The sequence below is a fragment of the Phascolarctos cinereus genome, unplaced genomic scaffold (genome assembly GCF_003287225.1).
Source record: "Phascolarctos cinereus isolate Bilbo 61053 unplaced genomic scaffold, phaCin_HiC Scaffold_1;HRSCAF=81, whole genome shotgun sequence".
Classification (NCBI taxonomy): Eukaryota; Metazoa; Chordata; class Mammalia; order Diprotodontia; family Phascolarctidae; genus Phascolarctos; species Phascolarctos cinereus.
The window spans coordinates 112226284-112248029 of record NW_027555514.1 but is presented as its reverse complement, the minus strand read 5'-3'; the positions used below and the strand labels follow the sequence as shown (position 1 = coordinate 112248029).

The 21746-nt window shown below is 43.8% G+C and overlaps 1 protein-coding gene across 1 annotated transcript in view; it reads right to left on the bottom strand.

Moving 5' to 3' along the window:
• The window catches only part of PLXNA4 (plexin A4), a 677812-nt gene that overhangs the window by 10710 nt on the left and 645356 nt on the right, over positions 1-21746 (bottom strand). The window contains 2 exon segments of the mRNA XM_021002332.2: positions 12638-12850; positions 21054-21223. Coding sequence (XP_020857991.1) covers positions 12638-12850; positions 21054-21223 — 383 coding nt within the window.

Here is a 21746-nt window from a genome sequence, read left to right as displayed (position 1 = left end):
GCCCTTTGACCTCTCTCTCTGATTGGCTGGGTCATTCCATTTAAGGTGGAAGTCTGGGCCAAAGATGTTTTCATTCTTTTCCATACTGAACTTCTGACTCATTTCCACAGGACCTTCTCTACCATCCCCTCCCCTCCTTTTCAGTTTCTGTTTATTTGTTTTCTTCCCCCCACTAGAATGGAAGTCCCTTGAGGCCTGGGATTGGTTTTCTTTCTGCTTATATCTGTATTTTCAGCATTTAGCATACTGCCTAACACATGAGCTCAATCATTTTTTATTAGTGATGTTTTACTCTTGGTGACCCCATTTGGGGTTTTCTTGGCAAAGATTCTAGAATAGTTTGCTATTTCCTTCTCCAGCTCATTTTTACAGATGAGGAAACTGAGGCAAACAGGGTTAAGCGGCTTGCCCACAGTCACAAAGCTAGCAAGTGTCTGAAGCCAGATTTGAACTCTGAAAGATTCATCTCCTGATTCCAGGCCTGGCACTCTATCCACTGTGCCACTAGCTGTCCCAGCAGCACATACTAAGAGCTTAATAAATGCTTCTTGACTGACTGATTGACCTTTGAGCCTGGCGACAGAAGCCTAGTTCCTTCCCTTGTGCAAAGGAATGGGTTATCTCTTTCATAGGATCATAGACCTTAGAGGCTAGCTACTTCAAAGCCCTGATTTTACACATCAGGAACTTGAGTCACAGAGAATTCATTGACTTGCCCAGTGTCACACAGCTAGTGTCTGAAGCAGGATTTGAATCTGAGTCTTTCTCACTCTATGTCAGTTACCCCGTCCTCTATCCAGAAGTGTCTAACTGAAGGCTTAGGCTATCTGTGGTCTCTGAAGAGCAGCCTGAACCGGACTCAAATGTACTTGAGAAATGTTTAACACAATAAATAAAAATACAATACAACCTAGATAATGTTCATTTGTGGTTTTCTAAGTCAATATGGTAGCAGGATCCATTTCTATTTGAATTTGATACCACTGATCTGTAACAGTTAGCTGCCTCTCAAAAGCACTAATATCTAATACAGGGCAAGAATCCATGACCTTGAGATGAAGCCTCATGCTCTGTAACTGAGGCAGACAGGCCCTCTCTCTTAGGCTCCCAGCCCAAGGCTCTCCTCTGCAATCCTATCTTTTTTTCCCCTTTTTCTTTTGATAGTCAGCTAGCTAGGTGGTACAGTGTGGTAAGGGCAATGGACTTATAGTCACAAAGACCTGAATTAAAATCCTTCCTTAGATACTTCTTGGCTGTGTGACTCTGGGCAAATCACTTAACCTCTATTTGCCTCAGTTTCCTCATTTGTAAAATGAAGAAAATAATAGCACCTACCTCCAGGGTTGTCATAAGGATAATTTCTATCTATATCTATATCTATATCTATATCTATATCTATATCTATATCTATATCTATATCTATATCTATATCTCTCTATACACATATGCAACATATATACCCGTACCTATGTATGTACATATATACATGTGTATATGTATACACACATGTATACATATATGTATATATGCATGTGTATATGTATGTGTATACGCGCACACACACACACACACACACACATACAGATAGAGATAGTGTTGTAGATCAAATAAGGAGTAAAGTGAAATTAGAGGAGGGGGGAGCCAGGGAGGGGCATCAAGAATGGCTACTTCCTCTCTTCCTCTCTCCTTTTCCTTTTTCTGCCATCAGCACTGTAACCAGATAGCCTCAGTGGTCCATGGTGTACCCAGGACACTGAACTTCACATACATAACAGCTCTCCAGACCTTCCTTCCTGTAGATGTAGCTGACAGTCCCACACACGTGTACTATACACACCTCAAAGACTATTATTAGAGTTGGAAGGGATTTTGGAGACTATCTAGTTTGCAAATGAGGAAACTGAGGCCCAGAGAGATTAACATGACTTGCCCAAGGTCACATGGATGGTAAACACTGGAGCTAGAATTTGAATCCAAGTCTTCCAATCTGGGTCAGGAGGTATAGAGCTCTGTCCACCACTGTACTGCAATATCCTCCAATTGGTTGGTTCTGGCCAAGAACCACAATCTCTCTTCAATGGAGCCACTTTGTCCTGCTGTCCTCTTCCTTTCCAAGGGATGGAAGGGGAAAGGGTGGGGGAGAGGAGGCTGGCAGAAGGCAATCAGTCACTGTCACTTGCAGCTGTGCACTGCTGTCAACTGGTTAATTAGATGCCAGCATTTACATTTTTAATTTCTGCAATTTGACATTTTATGCACCAAACCCCAACTCCCCTTGCCAGAGTAAAGCTGCTCAGTTTCCTAATGAGGAGTTGTAAGGCCCTGGTGCCCCAAAGACATCCAGTCCCCACTCTTCCTTGTCTGCCTCTGCCCCCCCCACCTCCTCTCCAGCCCCCAAGACCTCTAGTTTGTCTGCTCCACTTGAGGAGATCAAAGTCAATGATGAGCCTGGTAGAAAAACGGAAGGAGCTATTTGGGGAGTTATGTGTAGAAGTCAGGAGTCCCTGCCTCCCACCCAGGGATCACAGCTGGAGGCGACCATAAAGGCATGATTTATAGGTTATAAATATAGAGCATCTGATCTCTGTCTTTTGGAGGCTTCAGAGATGAGGAGAAGGGCTGGGTTTGCAATCTGCAGTGGTTCTCTTCATTGCTTCATTATCAGAAGTATACTGCTATTAATTATTGATTATACTATTATGAATACATGATAATAATTACCCCAAGCTCCCTGAGGCTATGCCGTCAGAGTTCTAGCTCTAACAAATACTAGCAGACTGGGCAGGCTTTGGATGTGGGCCTGGATTTATCCCTCCTCCCATCCCCGATGATATCAATATATTCTTCGATTCCCCTTCCCTCTCGAAGGTGAGGCTGAAGTTGAGGCTTAGTTTATATTTAGCGTGAGATTCCAGTTCAACTAAGAATTCCCAGGTTATTCTGAACCTCCCATCGATGAGGGATCCTATCCTATAAGTGACCTGGAAAGATTCTTCCTATCTCAAATTTAAGAAAAGAGATCAATTTCCTTTCTGGGCCTTTCTGTTCTGAAACAAGTTCCTGGGTTCATGAGATAGAGGTGATGTGAGATGTGGGATACCTAGGGTCACCACCCAGCCCCTTGCCTGTGTCTCAGTTGAACCCTTAGTACCCTCCAAAGATCAGAATATTGACCTGGAAGCCATGAGGATGTTTGAGATCAAGTATGTAAGGCCCTGGGAATTCCATGGATGTGTGATGGTCACTGCAGGTCTGGGTGAGCTTTCCTGCTCCTGCATGAGGTCTGTCTTTCCCCATGTCATTGACCTTGGAGCCATTCAGGATGAGCCTCTTCTCTTTTTCCTATGGCTGCCCTGGGGCTGGGGGACAGGCTGACAGGGGTGCCCCTCCAGTGACACTCCAGCTATCAGACTTAAGTGCTCTGGTGAAATGACAGTTCAATTTACTGCCAGAGAACTCTCATTGAAGGCGAGCACTGAGACAGCCTCACAGCACTGAGGCGTTGCTGCTGAGGCTCCAAGACTGCAGACTCATCACTGAAACTAGAGCAGGGACCAGGGATGCAGGGAATGATGGAGAAGGGGAAGCTAAAGCTGCCACCCCCGCAGCACGGGGTACAAGCCATGGGCAAATACTGGGAAAGAGAGATTCCCTCCCCCCAATTCCCACCCCCCTCAACACACACCCAGTTCACACATGCAATATAGAAAGCAGTTCTTCATGATCCATTTAATCAGGCTTGAATCTTAAATTCCAGAGTAGAGATCTCAGTTTCCTTTCTTTATATGGGCAGCTAGGTGGTGTGGTGGGTAGATCACTGGGCCTGGAGTCAGGAAGATATGAGTTCAAATCTGGCCTCAGATATTTCCTAGCTATGTGACTCTGGACAAGCCATAACCTTGTTTGCTTCAGTTTCCTCATCTGTAAAATAAGCTGGAGAAGGAAATGGCAAACCACCCCAGTACATTTTGCCAAGAAAAACCCAAACAGTTTCATGAAGAGTTGGGCACAACGAAATAACAACAAAATTCTTCCCTTTTTTATTTTGAGGATATTTCAGGATCACAGATTAAAGAGTTGGCAGGGAACTCAGATCTGTTTAGTTCAACCCCACCTTGATTTTTAAATGAGGAAACTGATCTGCCCATTATCACATAGGCATACACATCGGAAGCAAACTTTGAACCCGTGTCCTCTGACTCTCCACCTAATGCTGCTTCTATTGATCATTTAATAAGGATTTCTTGAGTGCTCCCCACACCATAGCTAAAGTCGTTTTCTCCCCTTATAAAGCATCTGCAGGCTACATTGGTCTTTGATTAGAAGAGGTGCTTGGATTTAGAACTAGGAAAGGGACTTAAGTGATCACTTGGACGATAAGTTGCAAACCTGGGATTCAAATCCAGGTCCCCTCGGCTTATGTTACTGCTCCCTAAGGAGATTACTACCGTCTTGGCAGGATCCACAAGGTCATGGAGCAAATACAGCCTTTGTGGCTTGAGGTCCAATCTGTTTAAATCCATCAGTCAACCACCAAGAATTTATTAAGTGCCTACTATGGGCCAGGCACTGTGCTTGATGCAATGACAGACATACAAAGAATGAAACATTCTTTGTTTCATTGAGAAAGACTGAATCCCTGTTCTTAAAGTATTATATTTCTTAGATGATATGACTCATTGATGTTTGTCCTTCATGCTTATATACTAGGCTTTATATTACATTTCTTTAAAAAGCCATTAATTTATCTTCACATCATACCTGAGGAACAACAAATTTCCTTCTTTCCATTGTACTGAGAGGTAGACTGAGGCACTATGATGACACCTTTTCTTATAAAAATGAAACAAGAAATCTTGGGCAGCCTCTCTAATCTATCGTGTAAGGCCTTATCTATCAGTATGATTAAAATCCCTAATGATTTTCTCTAAAATTACTTCTTAAAAAAAGGAAACTTTTTTCTTTTATGAGCAGAGGAGGGCTGTCCTGTCTTTTGTTTAGGAACACGTTTTTCTTGTGGTGGGAATGGGTTTGTGTGAAGTTATCTATAACCTCTCACGTATCTTTCATTATCATCAAGAGATAGGATTAAGGGTTTGGTCTGTGATCCTGGAAGAGGCTTAGCCCAGCTGGTCCTTGTGGCAGTAACATCTGTGACCTTGGCTCTGTAAGGGCCAAGGGCCTCTGAATTTGTGGTGAGAGGGCATGGGTATGAATCTGGGTGCTGCTATTTATGACCTCTATGACCTTTGCCAAGTCACTTGATTTATTAATTCCTTCATCTGTAAAATGAAGGGGCTGGACAGGATGACCTCCAGGGTCCCTCCCAGCTCTAAATTCTGTGATCCTCTCACAAATGAAGCTCAATATCCTTGCACAGTCCAACCTCCTTGGGCTGCACTTGGAGGGATAATTGGAAGGGCGGTCGGGAAGGGGATTGAGTCTCCGTCTCCAGCCCCCGTTTGCCAGTTTCCTGGGGATCCTGCCTCTCGGGGGCCGCTGCTGTGCCCTGCCAGGCAGAGCTGGTCCAACCTTGATCCTTCGTCCCCTGCCCGCAGTGTCCTCCGCATCGCCCACACCCTTGCCTGCACCACTCAAGCCTGATAAAGGGACCCCGCTGTGAAGCTCTCTCTGCTGTGTGCACAATTGCCTCCTTTTCAGCTCTTGCTGTGGTAGCCTTTTGTGCTGGGCTCCTGTACAGAGACAGCTTATTGATTGTGAAGAATGCAATTAAGCCCTGTTAATGAACTTCAAACAAGTGTTCTCAGTCAGCTGGCTATGCAGCTAGGAAGGGAAAGGTCAGACCCAGCCCCTCTACTCTAATTTCCTCCTGGGAGATCCCTGCATGCCAATGAGCTGGTTCCCAGAAAGGCTGCTTCTATGAGATTTAACTGGATGCACCCATGGCCCAAAGACAGAGGAGTGGGGCAAGGTGGCAATCCTTCCCAGACTTTCCCCAGCAGACTCTAGTCAACAGAAAGACCACACGGGGTTGCACCTTCTTACCCAATACAGTGCGGTCTGTTTGGATGATTCTGCTGTGATCTGGACTTTCCTTTAGCCATTTCTGCACAACACCTGTTCATACTGGGTTTGGGTATGAGCTCCCCTCCCTTCCCTGACCCCCCACTCCCATGCCCACCTCTTGACCCTCCAACTCCTATTTGTATTATGGGAGGCAGTATGGCATAATGAGAAGAACATTAAGTCTAGAATCAAAGGCTCTGAGTTCAAATCCCATTGCTGACCCTTACAATCTGTGTGATCTTGGGCAAGTCACAACCTCCCTGGGCTTGTTTTCTCATCTGTAAAATGAGGGTGCATGTATGTATGTATGTGTGTGTGTGTGTGTGTGTGTGTGTATGTGTATACGTGCACATGCATGCACACGCTAATTGAATCTGAGGTTCCTTCCAGTTCTAAATCTAAATCAAAACTACCCAGTCTAATAATTGTACAGATAAGCAAACTAGGGCACAGATAGATTAAGTGAATTACCCAAGGTCACATAGGCAGTAAGGCTAAGGGGTAGGATTTGAGCCCAAGTCTAGGTCCAGAGCTCTTTCTACTGTAAATACCATTTTGGACATCTGTGGACTCTCTGGGCATTGGTTACTATGAGTACCTGGGCTAACGGGTGACACTGGGGATCTTCCTTGGTCCTACTTTCTTTTTGTGTGGAATAGAGAGGATAACTCCTCCATTACAGGCTAGGAGATACAGATGATACCTGTGTTCTCATTGTGATAGAGAATTCCTGGGGGAGGAAACTTCTTTTCTCAATGTAGGGTAGTCCTTGGAGGGTTGCCTTAGAACTGAGGGATAAAGCAATTTGCCCTGGGTTACACAGCCAGTAGATGTCCAAGGTGGGGCTTGAGCCTTGGAGCTCTCTATCCACTATTCTAAGGCAGCTTCTCTCTCTCTCATAAAGCTGTTGTGAAATGAATGGGGTTTGATCTAAAATAACCTAGCTCTCTTCCTAGAAGGTGGTCTTCTCACTGCTTCCTCTATTGGAGAGGTTAAGCTGTGATTCTTGGACAGAATCACAGAATATTAGAGCTGGAGTAGACCGATGTTTCCTGAGATGTTGTTGTTCAGTCATTTCAGTTGTGTCTGACTTGCTATTGTGATGACTGGCTAGGGGAGAAGACAGTGTGGGAATGGGGGAGGGAGCACTGAGTTGGGAGTGGGAGCCCATGGCTGCAGATCTCCCCTTTGCTGCCTACAGTCTTTGACATGTTGGGCATATCATCTAATCTCCATTTGCTTCAGATTCTCCATCTACGAAATGAAGGGTTGGAATAGATGGCCTCAGAGGTCCCTTCTAGCTCTCTATATCTATAATAATTCACAATTATATATTACTTTATCTCAATTTATCTTACTAGAAATCAGAAAAAAATGGCAGTTTTCAGGCATTTAGGGATTTCTTTAAAGTTTGAAAAGTACCTTACAGATAATAAGATATCATTTGATCCTTACAGTAATCCTGGGAAGGAGGTGCTAGTATTATCCCCATTTTACAGATGAAGAACCCATATGGTTAATCATTGTCTGAAGTTGTATTTAAACTAAAGTCTTCTTAACTCCAAGTTCAATGCTCTAATAATATACTACCTAGTTGCCTTACAATCTGCCACATATCATCGTTCAAAAAATTATCAAGGAAAACTGCCCTGATATCCTAGAATCAGAGGGTAAAGTAGACATTTAAAGAATCCACAGATTACCTCCTGAAAGAGATCTCAAAATAAAATTTTGAGCCAACTATAGCCAAAATTATCGAGCCAAAATTGTAGCCAAATTCTAGAACTCCCAGATAAAGAAGAAAATACAGCAGTCAGAAAGAAACCATTTAAATACTGTGGAGCTACAGTCAGGATAACACAAGATTTAGCAGCTTTTACATTAAAGAACCAGAGGGTTTGGAATATGATATTCTGGAGGGCAAAGAAGTTAGGATCATAGCAAAGAATCACCTACCCAGCAAAACTGAGTACAATTCTTTAGGGGAAAAATATACATTCAATGAAATAGGGGAATTTCAAGCATTCCTGATGAAAAGACCAGAGCTGAATAGAAAATTTGACTTTCAAATATAAGAATCAAGAGAAGCATAAAAAGGTAAACAAGAAAGAGAAATCCTAAGGGATTCAGTAAGGTTAAACAATCTGCCAAGTAAATTTAGAATTCTAAATAGTACTTCTAGGAGGAGGATAAGAGTTGGAATTAGGAAGATAGGAGGGAAGGGATGGAGTTGGTGAAGTCCTTAAGGTTTTGGACAAAAGGAAGAAGCCAAAGCCCACAAGCAGTAGTAATGGCATGGGGCTGCAGTGAGCCGCTATCAAAAAGACTGGAAAATTTTTAAACTCAAAAGCATATGGAAGTGATTGTTGATAAATTAAAATAAATTAATAAAAAAGAAAAAAAAGACTTTGAATCAGGCACAGGGCAGATGAGCAGATGAAGATCCTCTAGAAGACTAAACTCATTGTGTTTTGGGGTAGAATCAGCCAACTTCGGTGCATTAGCCTCTGGTCTACAGGGTAAGATGGTAGTTAAACCCATTTATTCCCTACCGATTTCAAAGAGAGAGTAAGACAGGATAAACTCTGGTGGGTCCATTTCTTGGCTGGCACAGACCCATGGGAAATGACTAGCACTCAGTTCCCTATCATGAAAGGAAGGGCAAAACATAACATAAACTCACACACACACACACACACACACACACACACACACACACACACACACACAGAATATTTTTTTTCCTCAAGTAAACCTGTAAAATGTGTACGTATGCCAAACGCTAGCTATTAATCAACCAATAAATAAATATTTATTAAGTGCCTACTATGTGCCAGGTGCTGTGCTAAGCTCTGAGATTGTAAAAAGAGGCAAAAGACAGTCCCTGCCCTCAAGGAGTTTACAATCTAATAGAAGAGACAATATGCAAACAAAGCAAGCTATGTCAGAGATAAATGGGAAATAATTAAATGGGAAAGTACTGGACTTCAGAGGGGTGAGGGAAGGCTTCTTGCAGAATTTGTAGATTTGGGAGGCTTCTTGTAGAATTGGGATTTTAGTTGGAGCTTAAAGGAAGTGAGGGAGGTTGGTAGTCGGAGGGGAAGAGGGAGAGTTTTAGGTATGGTGGACATCTTTCAAGTATCATGGGATCACAGCTCTAAAGCTTGAAGGGACCTCAGGAGTCAAGTCCAACCCTCTCATTTTATAAATGAGGAAAATAAAGCCCAAGAAGAAGTGACTTGTCCAAGGTCACACCTCAAGGAGTTGACATTCGGAAGTCAATTACTTTTTAGACTGATGTCTCTGAAATAGCAGCTGCCAGGGACTCAGGGGTGCTGAGAAGTTGTCATTTAGAGCCTCAGGCTTGATCTGGACTTGCTGTGTGAGTCTAAAGTAATCATGGCTTCCTGTGCCTCAGTTTCCCAACACAGATTAGCCAGATAGCCAGCTACCTTCAGGGACTGAAAGTTGAATGGATTCATTATCCCCAAATGGCAGGGATGCGTCTGGGGAATCAATTACCAGCTCTCCCCTTGCTGGTCTTCAGTTCCTTCTCCATCCCCTGGCATCAGAAGTGCCCAGAGGAGACAAGAAAAGGATTTGGGGCCTCAAGCAAGGGAAAAGGTGGCATTCTGGTGAGTTCCATTGGTTGCTAAGAAACTAGTGGTGTAAGAAATGGAAACCGTCAAACCACTCCTAAAAATAACCAAGTGGACCAGGGTTGCTCGTGACCTGCAGCAGCTGCGTGAGAGAAATCTCATTTTACACCAAGCAGAAGGGAGGCCATTAACCCAGTGTGGGCACGTGTGACGGCGACACCTCTGACAAACTGGCTGTGTTAAGGGGGAAGGGTCCTTTGTGCAGATGTTTCCTAAATGTTTCTACCCTCTGGTAGATCACTGAAGGGGAGGGAGGGAGTGAGAGGAGGGAGGGAGAGAGAGAGAGAGAGAGAGAGAGAGAGAGAGAGAGAGAGAGAGAGAGAGAGAGAGAGAGAGACAGACAGACAGACAGACAGACAGAAACAAAGAGACAGAGAGATAGAGAGACAATGACAGAGAGACAGAGAGAAAGACAGAGAGAGACAGGAGAAAGACATGACAGAAAGAGAGAGGGAGGGAGACAGAAAAAGAATTAAAGAGGGAGGGAAAGGGAGAAAGAGAGAGAGAGAGAGAGAGAGAGAGAGAGAGAGAGAGAGAGAGAGAGAGAGAGAGAGAGAGAGAGAGAGAGAGAGAGAGAGGAGAGAAGAGGAGAGAGGAAGGGTGGGAAGAAGGAAGGAAGGAAGGAAAGAAGGAAGGAAGGAAGGAAGGACCGACCAACAAAATTCCATTGACTTCACTCCTTTAATTCCTGTCTGTGTCTGAAGCTCTGCTGCCTTGATGTGTATGTGTGGGTCCCTGGTGCCATCCACCTCTATGGCCCCATCTCTTTTTACCAGTCAGAGAGCAGACTGTGCTGCAGAGCCCATTCTCAGAAGAATGAGTCTACTGTCTGGGTGAAGGGGGTTGAGAGCTTAGAGAGTGTCTCAGACACAATCTGACAGGAGGGACAAAAGAAGCAGCTGCAAAAAATGCTCTCTCCCAGAGAGACATGACTTAATGCTTATCACACACACATCAGAGGAGAGGGAGTGGTGGTAAGGATAGCAAGAGTTGGAGAAAAAAAGGGGAGGAGGAATCGCAAGTCTTTTTGTAGAACTGTACCATGAAGGGAGGTCCTTGGTCCTGGGGACTAGGACCAGGTCCCTGCAGGATTAGTTGCACTGCTGGATTTTGGGGTAACAGTAGGCAAGCTTTGCTCTTTCCCCATATATCATTCTTCCCTTTCTAAAAATGGGAGCTGGTTCCCAGGAATATGTACAGAGAAAGGAGTGTGTCTCCTTCAGGGGAAAAGTAAGGGCGCATTTTTTGTTTCCATTTTAGGACACAGGATCATAGATTTAGGGACTTTTAAGCTCATCTAGTCTGACCTTCTTATTTTGAGACAACTGAGGTCTAAGAGGGTTAAATGACATTGACGTCACAAGATAATAAATGGCTGAATAAAAATTTGAATCTATATTTCCCATTCCACATATTTGCTTTTGAAAAAAGTACTAGATTTAAGATTCCCCATCATGATTTCCGCTAGTGCTTAGACATCCCCAGAGAGAAGGAAGAGGAGCCAAAATTCAAAGATAGGAGAAAAAAGCCACTACCAGCAACACCGGACTGGGATTTGGGAGAACCTGAATCTGGACTCTATGTGCCCTTTGTCACCCTGGGCAAGTCCCTGGGCCTCTGCATTCATGAATTTCCTCCATTGTAAAATGTTCCACCCAGTGGATGATAAAGGTGGGGTCTGATCAGAGATTTGCCCCAGTATGTCAAAATATAGAGTACTCTGACATCATTTATGAACCTTCAAAAGGTCGAAGTAGCTGGCCCTGTAAGAATGATTAGTCAAACTAGGAAGCTGCCAGGTGTTCCCCCCTCCCCCTCAGGTTCTCCTTTCTCCTACCCTATTGTTTTATATCAGTCTCTTTATTGCCTCTAGACATCAATCTCAGCCCTCCACCTTGGGCAATGGCATTTGTCTTTAGAAGTTGATTTGAGGGTACATTATGTGAAGCTTTCCCAAAGCACACACATGATAGCTACAGCTCTGGCCCAATTCTATTTCATAGGGTTGTTGCAAGGATTAAATTAACGAGGACAGGTTCTAGCAGATGTTTGGCAAGTGGTGGTCCAAAGTCTGAGGTCAAAGGCTCAGTTCTCATACAGATCTTGGCCTTGTAGTAGGCAATGCCCTATTCTACAAGCCCATGGGGCAGGGTGGGAGTGGGGGAGTAAAGGCAGCTGTTGCATAGATGTTACAACGTGGAGCTGAGTGTTAGAGCGAGGATGGGTCACTACAAAGTACTACTGAAAAATGACCCAGAGTCGAGGTCAGTGCTTCAGTGGTCAATATACTATGATTATCACAATCAAGGATTGGTTCAAAGTGGTTAAGAAAACTATCCTAAAGTTTAACAAAACTGGAGCACAAAACGATATGAAGGCTTGTATCTCTCTGAGCAATCTGAGGGAGACAGCCTCAAATTATTTGAAGCCTCACAATCCAGATGGGGCAGAATAGGAGCATGTGTGCTGATGAAAGATTATACAACCGTCGTCTCTCTTTCTGTACTTTACACAAGCATTTTAATCACTGAACTTGGGGGAGTGTCCCCATGTTGTTTCTGGCTACCTTTCCCTCCTCATTCCTCAGCTTGAAATTCTAGAGAGACTCTGGGAGTGCACTGTGGATAAAGCACTGGACCCGGATTCAGGAAGACCTGAGTTCAAATCTGGCCTCAGACACTGATTAGCTGTGGGACCTCGGACAAGTCACATAATGGCCTTCAGCCTCAGTTTCCTCACCTGTAAAATGGGGATAACGATAGCACCTATCCCCCAGGGTTGTTGTGAAGATCAAATGAGATCATATTTGTAAAATACTTTGCCAGCCTTAAAGCCTCATGGAAATTACAGCTACTGGTTTGCAGTAGGGCTCTTGAGGATCCCTGACCTAGTGAAATGGAATGTTTCTAAAGAAGCATTCTGACTTTGATCTCTCCATTCCCAGTACTCACCTCTCTACCCAGTTCTTGTAGCTGGGGATGTCCTTGGCATACAGCAATTTGTTGGATGGGGAGTCCTTGCCCAGGCGATGCTCAGATGTGGAACAGGAATCCATGAAGGTCTGAGCCACCACAGAGAGGCAGGCGTCAGTGATGCTGTTCTTGTGGATGTCAAATACAAACTGAGGGTTCTTGATCATGTTGACCCAGAACCTCAATGGCAAACTGTGAGGAGAGAAGAAGGAAGGGGACAGGGATGACTGTTAGCCCTGGAATGGAAGAACAGACAAGATGGCGAGGTTGAGAAGAGGGGAGACTCTCCTGATTCCCCTTCCTTCCCCCCGTCTCCTTCAATGATCTACCAGAGGGTGGGTGGGTGTCCCATCACTTCCATCTTACACTCCTCAGAATCGAATACATTTTCCCTGACACTCATCTTTAATAAAGTCTAGTAGGGAGAGAAGATGATAGATACAGCATTTCCTAGTAGGGCCCATGGAGCAGCCCTTTTGTGTGTGTGTATGTGTGGTGGGTGTCTGGGAAAATGTGTGTATACAAGGCCAAGACAGGGCTCAGAGTATAGAGGGACTTCTCTTTTGTGTGTATTTAAGAGACTTTTGTGAGGGTTCACCTCATAATCAACTCATCCTGTACTTTAAGGTCATCTCAACATTTGATCAATGGGCTGAGTATTAGGGGTTAGAAGGAAGTTCATGAAGAGTAGGACACCACTGAAATGATAAACCAATAGATAGCCTGGATGAGGAATAGAAAATGCTCTAAGAAGAATGCAGGTTCCTTTTGAGCAGTAGCGAGTGCTTCCTTCTATACCCGGTACCTAGCCCAGTGCCTGACACATAGTAGGCACTTAATGGATGCTTGTAGGATGGTTGAAGATCACAGTATGTTTTGGCCACCATCTGTGACCCCCATCTCTGATTTCTCTCTTCTTCGAACTCTTAGACAATCACAGCATCACACAATGCATGCTGCATTGAATTAGGAAAGATCTAAGAAGCTATCTTGTCCAAATTCTACCTGACCAAAAATGTCTTTAACCACATCCCAACAAAAAGTCATCTGGCCTTTGTCTGAAGATCTCAAGTTGAAAAATAACCTATCTTCCTAGCAACCCATTTTTTCAGAACCATGATTTGAACCCAAATCCTCTGACTTTAAACCCAGTGTTCAACATCAGATGACCTCTGCCATCATATATATTATGTATATGTGTATATATTATACACATATATGCATATATACACACATATACATATATACACATACATATACATACACACATATATTAACATGTGTATATACTGTTTCCTCCAATAGACCATAAGCTTGCCAAAGGCATGGACCTCATCTTATATTTCTCATACGTGATATTTCATCTCCTGTCTTCATATCTTTGTGCAGGCTGTCCCCCATGCTTGGAATGTATTCTCTTCTCACTCTCATCTCTTAAAATCCCATTTATAGTCTTCTTCAAGATTCAGCTCAAGTATCATCTTCTAGCTGAGGCCTTTCTGAGTTTTTCTGATTTCTGGTTGTATCCCTCACCCTATTACTTTGTATATATTTGGCAATGACTATGTGTATACATGTCGTTTGCCTGATAGAATGTGAGTGCATTGAAGACAGGAACTGGTTCCTGTTTATCCCTATCCCTAAGACGTGGTGTGGTGCTTGACGTGTCTTAAGGGCTTAATAAATGTTCACTGAATGAGTGGTGGATAAATCCCCCAATGATGCTGCAGTATGACTGAATTCCCATGCATGTCTGAATTCCTTTCCAAAAGATCCAAATAGCTCTTGGGAAGAAATTTCACTGCATCTAAGACAGACAAGGCAGTTTCTGGTTGCTCAAGAAGGCACCCTGAGAAAGCTTTCCCTGCATGAAGTAAATGTTTAGTCCTTTTTTATGTGCCCCCTGGCCTCAGAAGGCCAGGGGAGAAAGCTGGGAGGACTCCATATGCATCTCTCTACCTGCTTTTCTCTTCCTTCCTTTTCTCCCTCTGCCATAGTAAAGTTACTTCCTTTAGTATTGTAGGGCTGCCATTGATAGATGATAAAAGTCCTGAGGCCTTAGGTCTGGGAAAATTCACTGTATCCACAGCAGGACTCTATACTGGTTTTAGATGTGTTTTTTTTCCTCTGCCTTGTTGTCTAGGTTGTTATTTTCACCGTTGGTAATAGCTCCAATCTTTTTACGTGTTTGGTCTTAGAACTTAAACTCTGTGAATTCAATTCAACTCGACAAGTGCAATACGTCTCTTCTCTTTTGTATTTCTCAGCAGCCTGTACAACACTCGGCACACACATAACAAATGCTATAGATGCAGTGAAATAAGATAAAAACAACACCAAAATGGGATTATCAATCAATCAACAAGCTTCTCTGAGGTACCTTCCAACTGTAAAATTCTATGTCTATGGTACTAAATATTTGTGCAATGCCTAGTATCTGGCCGGTAGGGGCCTGGGCATTGTGGCATTCAAATATACCCATTCTGAGCAGGCAACCATTGAGAGAGGAAAGTTCAGGAATGGAAGTGACAGCGAACCTGGTAGGCCATGAAAATGTTTGTGAATCATGGAAAATATCTGAAAGCTTTCACAGTCATAGTTGGGTGTCAGATCATTCAGAATTTCCCCTTGATGGCTCATCACTAAGACATCACTGTCTTCTTCATCAAGCCAAATCCACGAGTATTTATTAAGAAAGCTTACCATGGGTCAGGCACCACACTCATCCTATTACAGAAGAAGACAACAGCGGGATTTGTGGAGGAGAATGGTTCTGGACTACGAATGGGTACAATTCCCTTTCTCTCAATTTCTCCTATTGGAGATGCTTCCCAAAGCACATCTGAGAAGAGCTGGTGACCCTGGTATCTGGCTATTTGCTGCACAGGTGGGTGAGGGGTGATTGTGTGGTTGTGTGGAGGGCTGGTGGTGCTATTTCCTGCCTCCCTTCTTTTTAACCAGTTTTGCTGACAGCCAAATCAAAAAAGGGTACTAGCTAGCAGCACCAGAGGCCCCTGCCTAATGAAACATTAGCATATTATTAACATTACTGGAGGCACTAATCTCTGCCTGATTGCAGCCACTCAGACTAAATGAGCAGGAGGTTTATTTAAAAGGAAAAAAAGTAGGGGGATGTGAAAGGGGGAGTAGGGCGAGGGGGTGAGTTATAGGGTTGAGAGAGGAATAAAAAAAAGGATCTCTTTTCAATCAGAGGAAATTAATTCTGCCAATACACAGACATCATAATTCCCAGACTGCTTTGCCCTCCCTACACCCCTCTCTACCACCCTTCAACCCAGGACAATGAGTAATCTGAGAAAGGGTCTTTTTGAATAGGTAGCTCAAACATTCTCACCCTGGAAGGTGTGGTGTCACCCTGTGCACTCTCTGGGGCCTCAATCTGGACTACTGATATTCTTTGTGGGAATTTTCCCTATTCCCAAAGACTAGGCTATTATCAGAAACTCCCCTTGCCATCTATTAAAGCGTGCCTAAAATTGAGCTTATCCTAACAATGGGTATAGGATGAAAATATGAATAGGTTCCAAAAAGCTTAGAAGAAGCTTTGAATGATTGAGTCATTGTTTTGGTCCAGACCTACGATCTGATAGGTATGGTGAGTTCCTGGTGAGGACACTCCCCCTACACGCACGAAGGTCTGCCAGTACTCTGCTTGTCGTAAGAGAGCTGCCTAGGATATTAAGAGGAAAGTGTCTAGGCCAAGGTCACCCTACGTATGCACCAGAGTTCAGATTTGAGTCTGGGTTTTTCTTAACGCAGACTATGCCAAGCTGAATTCTAGAAGCAATCCATAATGGGCTATTGAGGTAAGTTAGGAATGCTCAGTTGGATTATATCCCTTACTTCTGATGGTGGTGGTTAGACTCCGCAGCCACACTCTCTTCTCACTGTTTTGCTTGGTGCTTCTGTCAGAGGCAAAATAGAGGGGCAGCTGGGTGGCGCAGTGGATAGAGCACCAGCTCTGGATTCAGGAGGACCTGAGTTCAAAGCCAGCCTCAGACACATAACACTTACTAGCTGTGTGACCCTGGGCAAGTCACTTAACCCCATTGCCTAGCCAAAAAACAAAACAAAACAAAAGAAAACAGAGACAAAATAGAATCCTGGTAGAATGCCCTTGAGAGCAAGGAATTTTTCATTTCTGTCTTCTCTATCTCTGGCACCTAGCATAGTGTTAGGCATATAGTAGGCCCTTAATACTTGCTTGTTTTACTGAACTGAATTAAACACTGATTTGGTCTGAGTACAGTGAAACATTTTTGGCATGTGTCATTTAAATAGATTTCAGCAAGCAAAATAGTTAAAAGGACACTAAGAAGAGAAATAAAGAAAAGGGGATAGTAATAAAGAAAAAAATCACATTTATACCATGCCATTTGAGTTACAAAACATTTTCTTCACAGGCCTAGAACTCAGAACATAAAATACAGAACCTGGAACGTAGGCTTTTACCTGCTGGTGTAGGGATGAGCTTGGGATTCCCTTGGTAAAGGTAATTTCCAGATGAGGAAACTTTCTTATATTTACCATGCAGATTGGGTCCCTTCTCTGCAATCTACAATTTTAGAGCCTGGCTTGGGGGCAGTTAGAGGTTAAGTGACTTCCCTTGGGTCAGGATGCATCAGAAAGAGAACTGGAACCTAGGTCTTCCTGACTCCCAGATCAGCTCTTCCTATGCTCTGATCCATTGCTTCTCAGAACTCAGCAGAGCCTGCATCAATCTCGCAGGTCTTCAGATATCTAAGAAGGACCATCGGGGGGAGGTGGGAAAGACAGCAGCCTGGGATGACTTAGACATAGCCATGCCAAGAGATAGACCCAGGGAAATGGCAAATGTGTAAAAAGGTTTCCAGCAAGAAAAGAAACAGTAAATCCAGTTTTTAAAAGGCTATGCCAGAGGTTTTAGAGAAGCCTTTAAGGGACTCTATAAGGATCATGCCAACTATTACAAAACTATGTATGAACAGAAGAAAGAGAAGATGTATAGACCTAATGAGTAGCTGGATAGGGCAGTGGATAGAGTACTGCTCCTGAAATCCGGAAGACCTGAGTTCAAATCCAGCCTTAGACACTTGCTATCTCTGTGACCCTGGGCAAGTCACTTAACCTCTGTTTGCCTCAGTTTCCTCATCTGTCAAATGAGCCAGAGAAAGAAACGGCAAATCACTCCAGTATCTTTGCCAAGAAAACCCCAGATGGGGTCACAAAAAGTTGGATACAATGAACACCACCAAGCAGCACCATGAAAGGGAGGGATCGTGGCAGTACTGGGCTTCCTTGATCAGGGAGTCTCAGCTCACTATGGGAAGATTCCACAGCCATATGTGGGAGCCTCACCAGGACTCTGTAGGGGGATTTTTTGCAGGCATATGTTTCGGTTTCTGTCCTATCTAACCACCCCTCTCTTCTGCCTTCTAGCTTCCTCTAGGAATAATGCTTCCCTCTTGCCCCTGACTGAAGCATGCATCTTCCTCTAGTCTTCCAACCGTATCTGCCTCCCTTATCCCTACAGTCCATACCTGATGCTCCTATCAGAACCCCTCCTCTTGTGCTACCCCCACTCCACTGCACTTCCATTGTAATACAGCTCTACTCTTCCCCTTCTTCACTCTTCCCAAGCATACCCCTTAATTTATCCTGCCCACCGTGCCTTGACCTCTGGTCGTGTGTGGGTCAGCTCCACTAATTCTCAACATGTTCTTCATCTAATCGCCTTAATTCAAACCTGGAATTTTCCAGCTTGCACCATGACTACGCTGCCTTCTCCTGTATTGCCTCTAACTTCTCTGACTTTTTTCCCTTCTTTGAGAGAAGATGTGATCTTCTGCTTATCTCAGGGGCACCCTTCAGTGGCCAGTAGCTGGACTGGGTAGATTTCAAATGCCATCTTGCTTCCCTGTCCCCTTCCTGCAGGTCCCAGGGCTCACAGTTCTTCTTAACCCTAGGCTAGTTCCAACCCCACTTTTTCATCTGCTACTGCCTTCCTAGTGCCGTATTCAGACCTATTAATTTACCACCATTATGCCAATGACTCTTATTTGCCGTTCAATGACACTTAATTACACTACCCTCTCCATAGCCTATGGTCTTCTAATACTCACTTCCACCTTACTCTTTGACTTCAGCATCTGGCTTAGGAATTTCCTTGCTATCCCATTTCCTGCCCTCCTCATATACTTAAAAAAAATTAAGTTGATGGCCATTGAACAGTTTGACCTCATGGCTCTTAGCCTTCCTTAAGGCAGTAGACCCCTTTCTCCATGGTACAGCAGTATGGCCATATCCTGAATCTTTTTACTTATCATCAGCACTTCCTCACTGCTGAGATGCTGAACTTGGTATTCCCTATCTACGTCCTCCTCCTCATCAACTTTTCCATGTCTGAGTACCATCTAGGCCTCTTTGAACTACAAAAAAATCACCGACTGATCTCTTTTTCTTCACTCAATATCCTGGCCATCAGAGCATTACTGGAAAAATTTGGGGAATTGTGACTCATACCACAAAAACTCACGATACATGACCTCAGCAGGACCCCTGTTGTTGCTTGGCAATTCTTTGCTCATTTCTTATTGATTCCCATAGCAGCCACTCCCAATAATCTCCACTTTTCTCATGCTCCCAATTCCATCACTCTTCTCTCACACTCACCTCTGCCTTTTCTCCTGGGGGTGGGGTGGGGTTTGGGGGACAAGGTGATCATCTTACCTTTGCTTTTACAGAGAATATTAAGTTTATCTCACTCAAGCTCTTTCTTCTATCCCTTCCACTCTTCTACATGTTTTTCACCTCAAAGTATTTGTCTCTACATGCATCCTCTCATCCTTCCACTCAAAGGAAGAGAAGTTACTCCTCTGTTCTAATATTTAACCCTGTCACCTCTATTTTTTCTTTTAGAGGCTTTTTTTTTTTAGCACATGCACTTTTATTTGAACTGGTATTAAATTAGCGTACAAGTAAAGCTCCTCCTCTCCCCCAAATACTGGCACCAATCTCATAAAACTCGCAGGGAGAGTGTAAAGTTTTCATTCACATCTATGTGGGGGCAGGGAGGGAATTTAGGGGGCCATTCATTATGGCTGACAATTAAAGAAAAGGAACAAGTATTAAGGCAGAAGAGAAAAAAAGTTTTTTTAAAGGATTACATAATTTACATGTAAAGCAATACTAGTACCTTTCCCCCTCCCCCTTTTAGAGGCTGTTATTGATATCTTGTTGTTTTTATATCACCTTCGTTTCAGAATGTATTTCTCTCCTCTACCTTGCCCAAAGAGCCACCTATATTCTCCGCCCTGTCCTTTTCCACCTCTTTTAGGGTCTTGATCCCTTGATCATGCCTCTTCTCTCTAGCATCATTCATTTATTTAGCAAACATTTATACTGTACCAGGTATTGACAAAGTATGTCTTCAATCACTGCTTCACCACTGGATCCTTCCCTTCTGTCTATAAACATGAACTGAGTTTTCCTTACCTTAGAAAGGTCATGGCTTGATCCTGGTACCTTTGTTTCCCCCATCCTTCCTTTCAATGCTGAACTTCTTAAAAATGGTTGACTTCCATTTTCTCCCTGGCTATACTGCCCCCCCCCCACTAAAAGCACACCCTTGAAGAATACCAATGTCCTTCTACGTATAGTATCTAATGGCTTTTTTGTTCGTTCTCCTTGATCTCTCTAGACTGTTATCATCTGCTTCAAATTTTCTCCTCTCATGGTCTCTGTGATGTAAAGCCATGAAGTCATCTTCTGGGGAACAAATAAAACTTCTGGAAGTAGGTGCAAGAACCCTTGGAGTAGATTTTACTATGTTTGCCTGAGCTAGTTTCAAATATCCACCATCTCTGTTCTTCATCTTAAGCATTTCCTGAATTATAATAGCCTTATGGGAAGTGTGGTATGGTATGCATTATACAGTCAGTCACATGCCCTCAGAGTCTGAATCTGATACAAGGATAGTGCACAGACCCAAGGAAGGGTTGACATCTTTTCAAAGGAAAGAAAGGGCCAGGTAATGGAGAGATACGGAGTGTTGCTCGGGTCTAAGTCTGTCTGGGTGTCTTTAAAGACCTTAAGGTAACTAACAGACTTCTCTTTGAAGATAGGATTTGAAGGAAAGGAAGAAAGTAAATTCTTGGATGGACAGTTGAGGATTATTACAGGTAGGCATTTAGGAAATGAAGAAATGGATAAATGATTGATGATGTGAGAGCAAAGAGCAGAAAAAGGCCACAGAGAGTAAGTGGCCCTCTTAAAGGCAGACCTTCCCGCAAAGATGAAAACAGTGGAGCCGGCCTGCAGCCTGTCTGGCTGGCACTGTCGGGGATCTGATTCACAGTGAGGTGAGCAACCTTCCCAGGCTTTCCTGTTCACTCACCAGTTGCTCTTCCAGGTGTGCCGGACATGGGGATCATGAATGCCATGCTTGTCTGCCTGCTCATCCAGGAAATCAAACATGTACTTGATTGCAAGGGGCAGGGCAGATCCCCTGTGGGCAGTGCTGAAGATGGTCTCGAAGAGGTCATCCACAAACTTCTGCAGAGTGCCCTGTTGGGATGGGTGGGGAGAGGGGAAGAGAGGAGAAACAAAGCTCAACATGACTCGATGCAGGGAGCTTTGAGGAAGAACCAACAACCAAGCTGAGCAGACAGATAGATGGAGGGAGCAAGCATTGGAGCATCAGTCCTAGAATATTGGGGCAAAATCATGGCTTGGACCCTCTCCTGATGTCTCTCTTCACGTCCCTTTGGAGGACTCAGGACACCTCATCCTTGGGGCCTGTCTTCACAGGCTGCATCTGGATGGTTCTAGAACACTGGTGTTTGGACATAAGTGAATCTCCCTGGACCCACCATGGAATTGGTTTATCACCCTTTGGTGGGTGTTATTCAAGTATTTCTCGCAAATGCTAATGAACAACTCGCTTGGTCAGAACAGACAAACACAATCTGCTAGTTTAATTTGGGCATTATTCACACATGCTAATGAATAGTTGTCAGGGGTTTTTCGTTGTTGTTGTTTTTTCATTCCGTGATATTAGCAGCTAGTCTGTAGAACAAGGGAGTGCAGA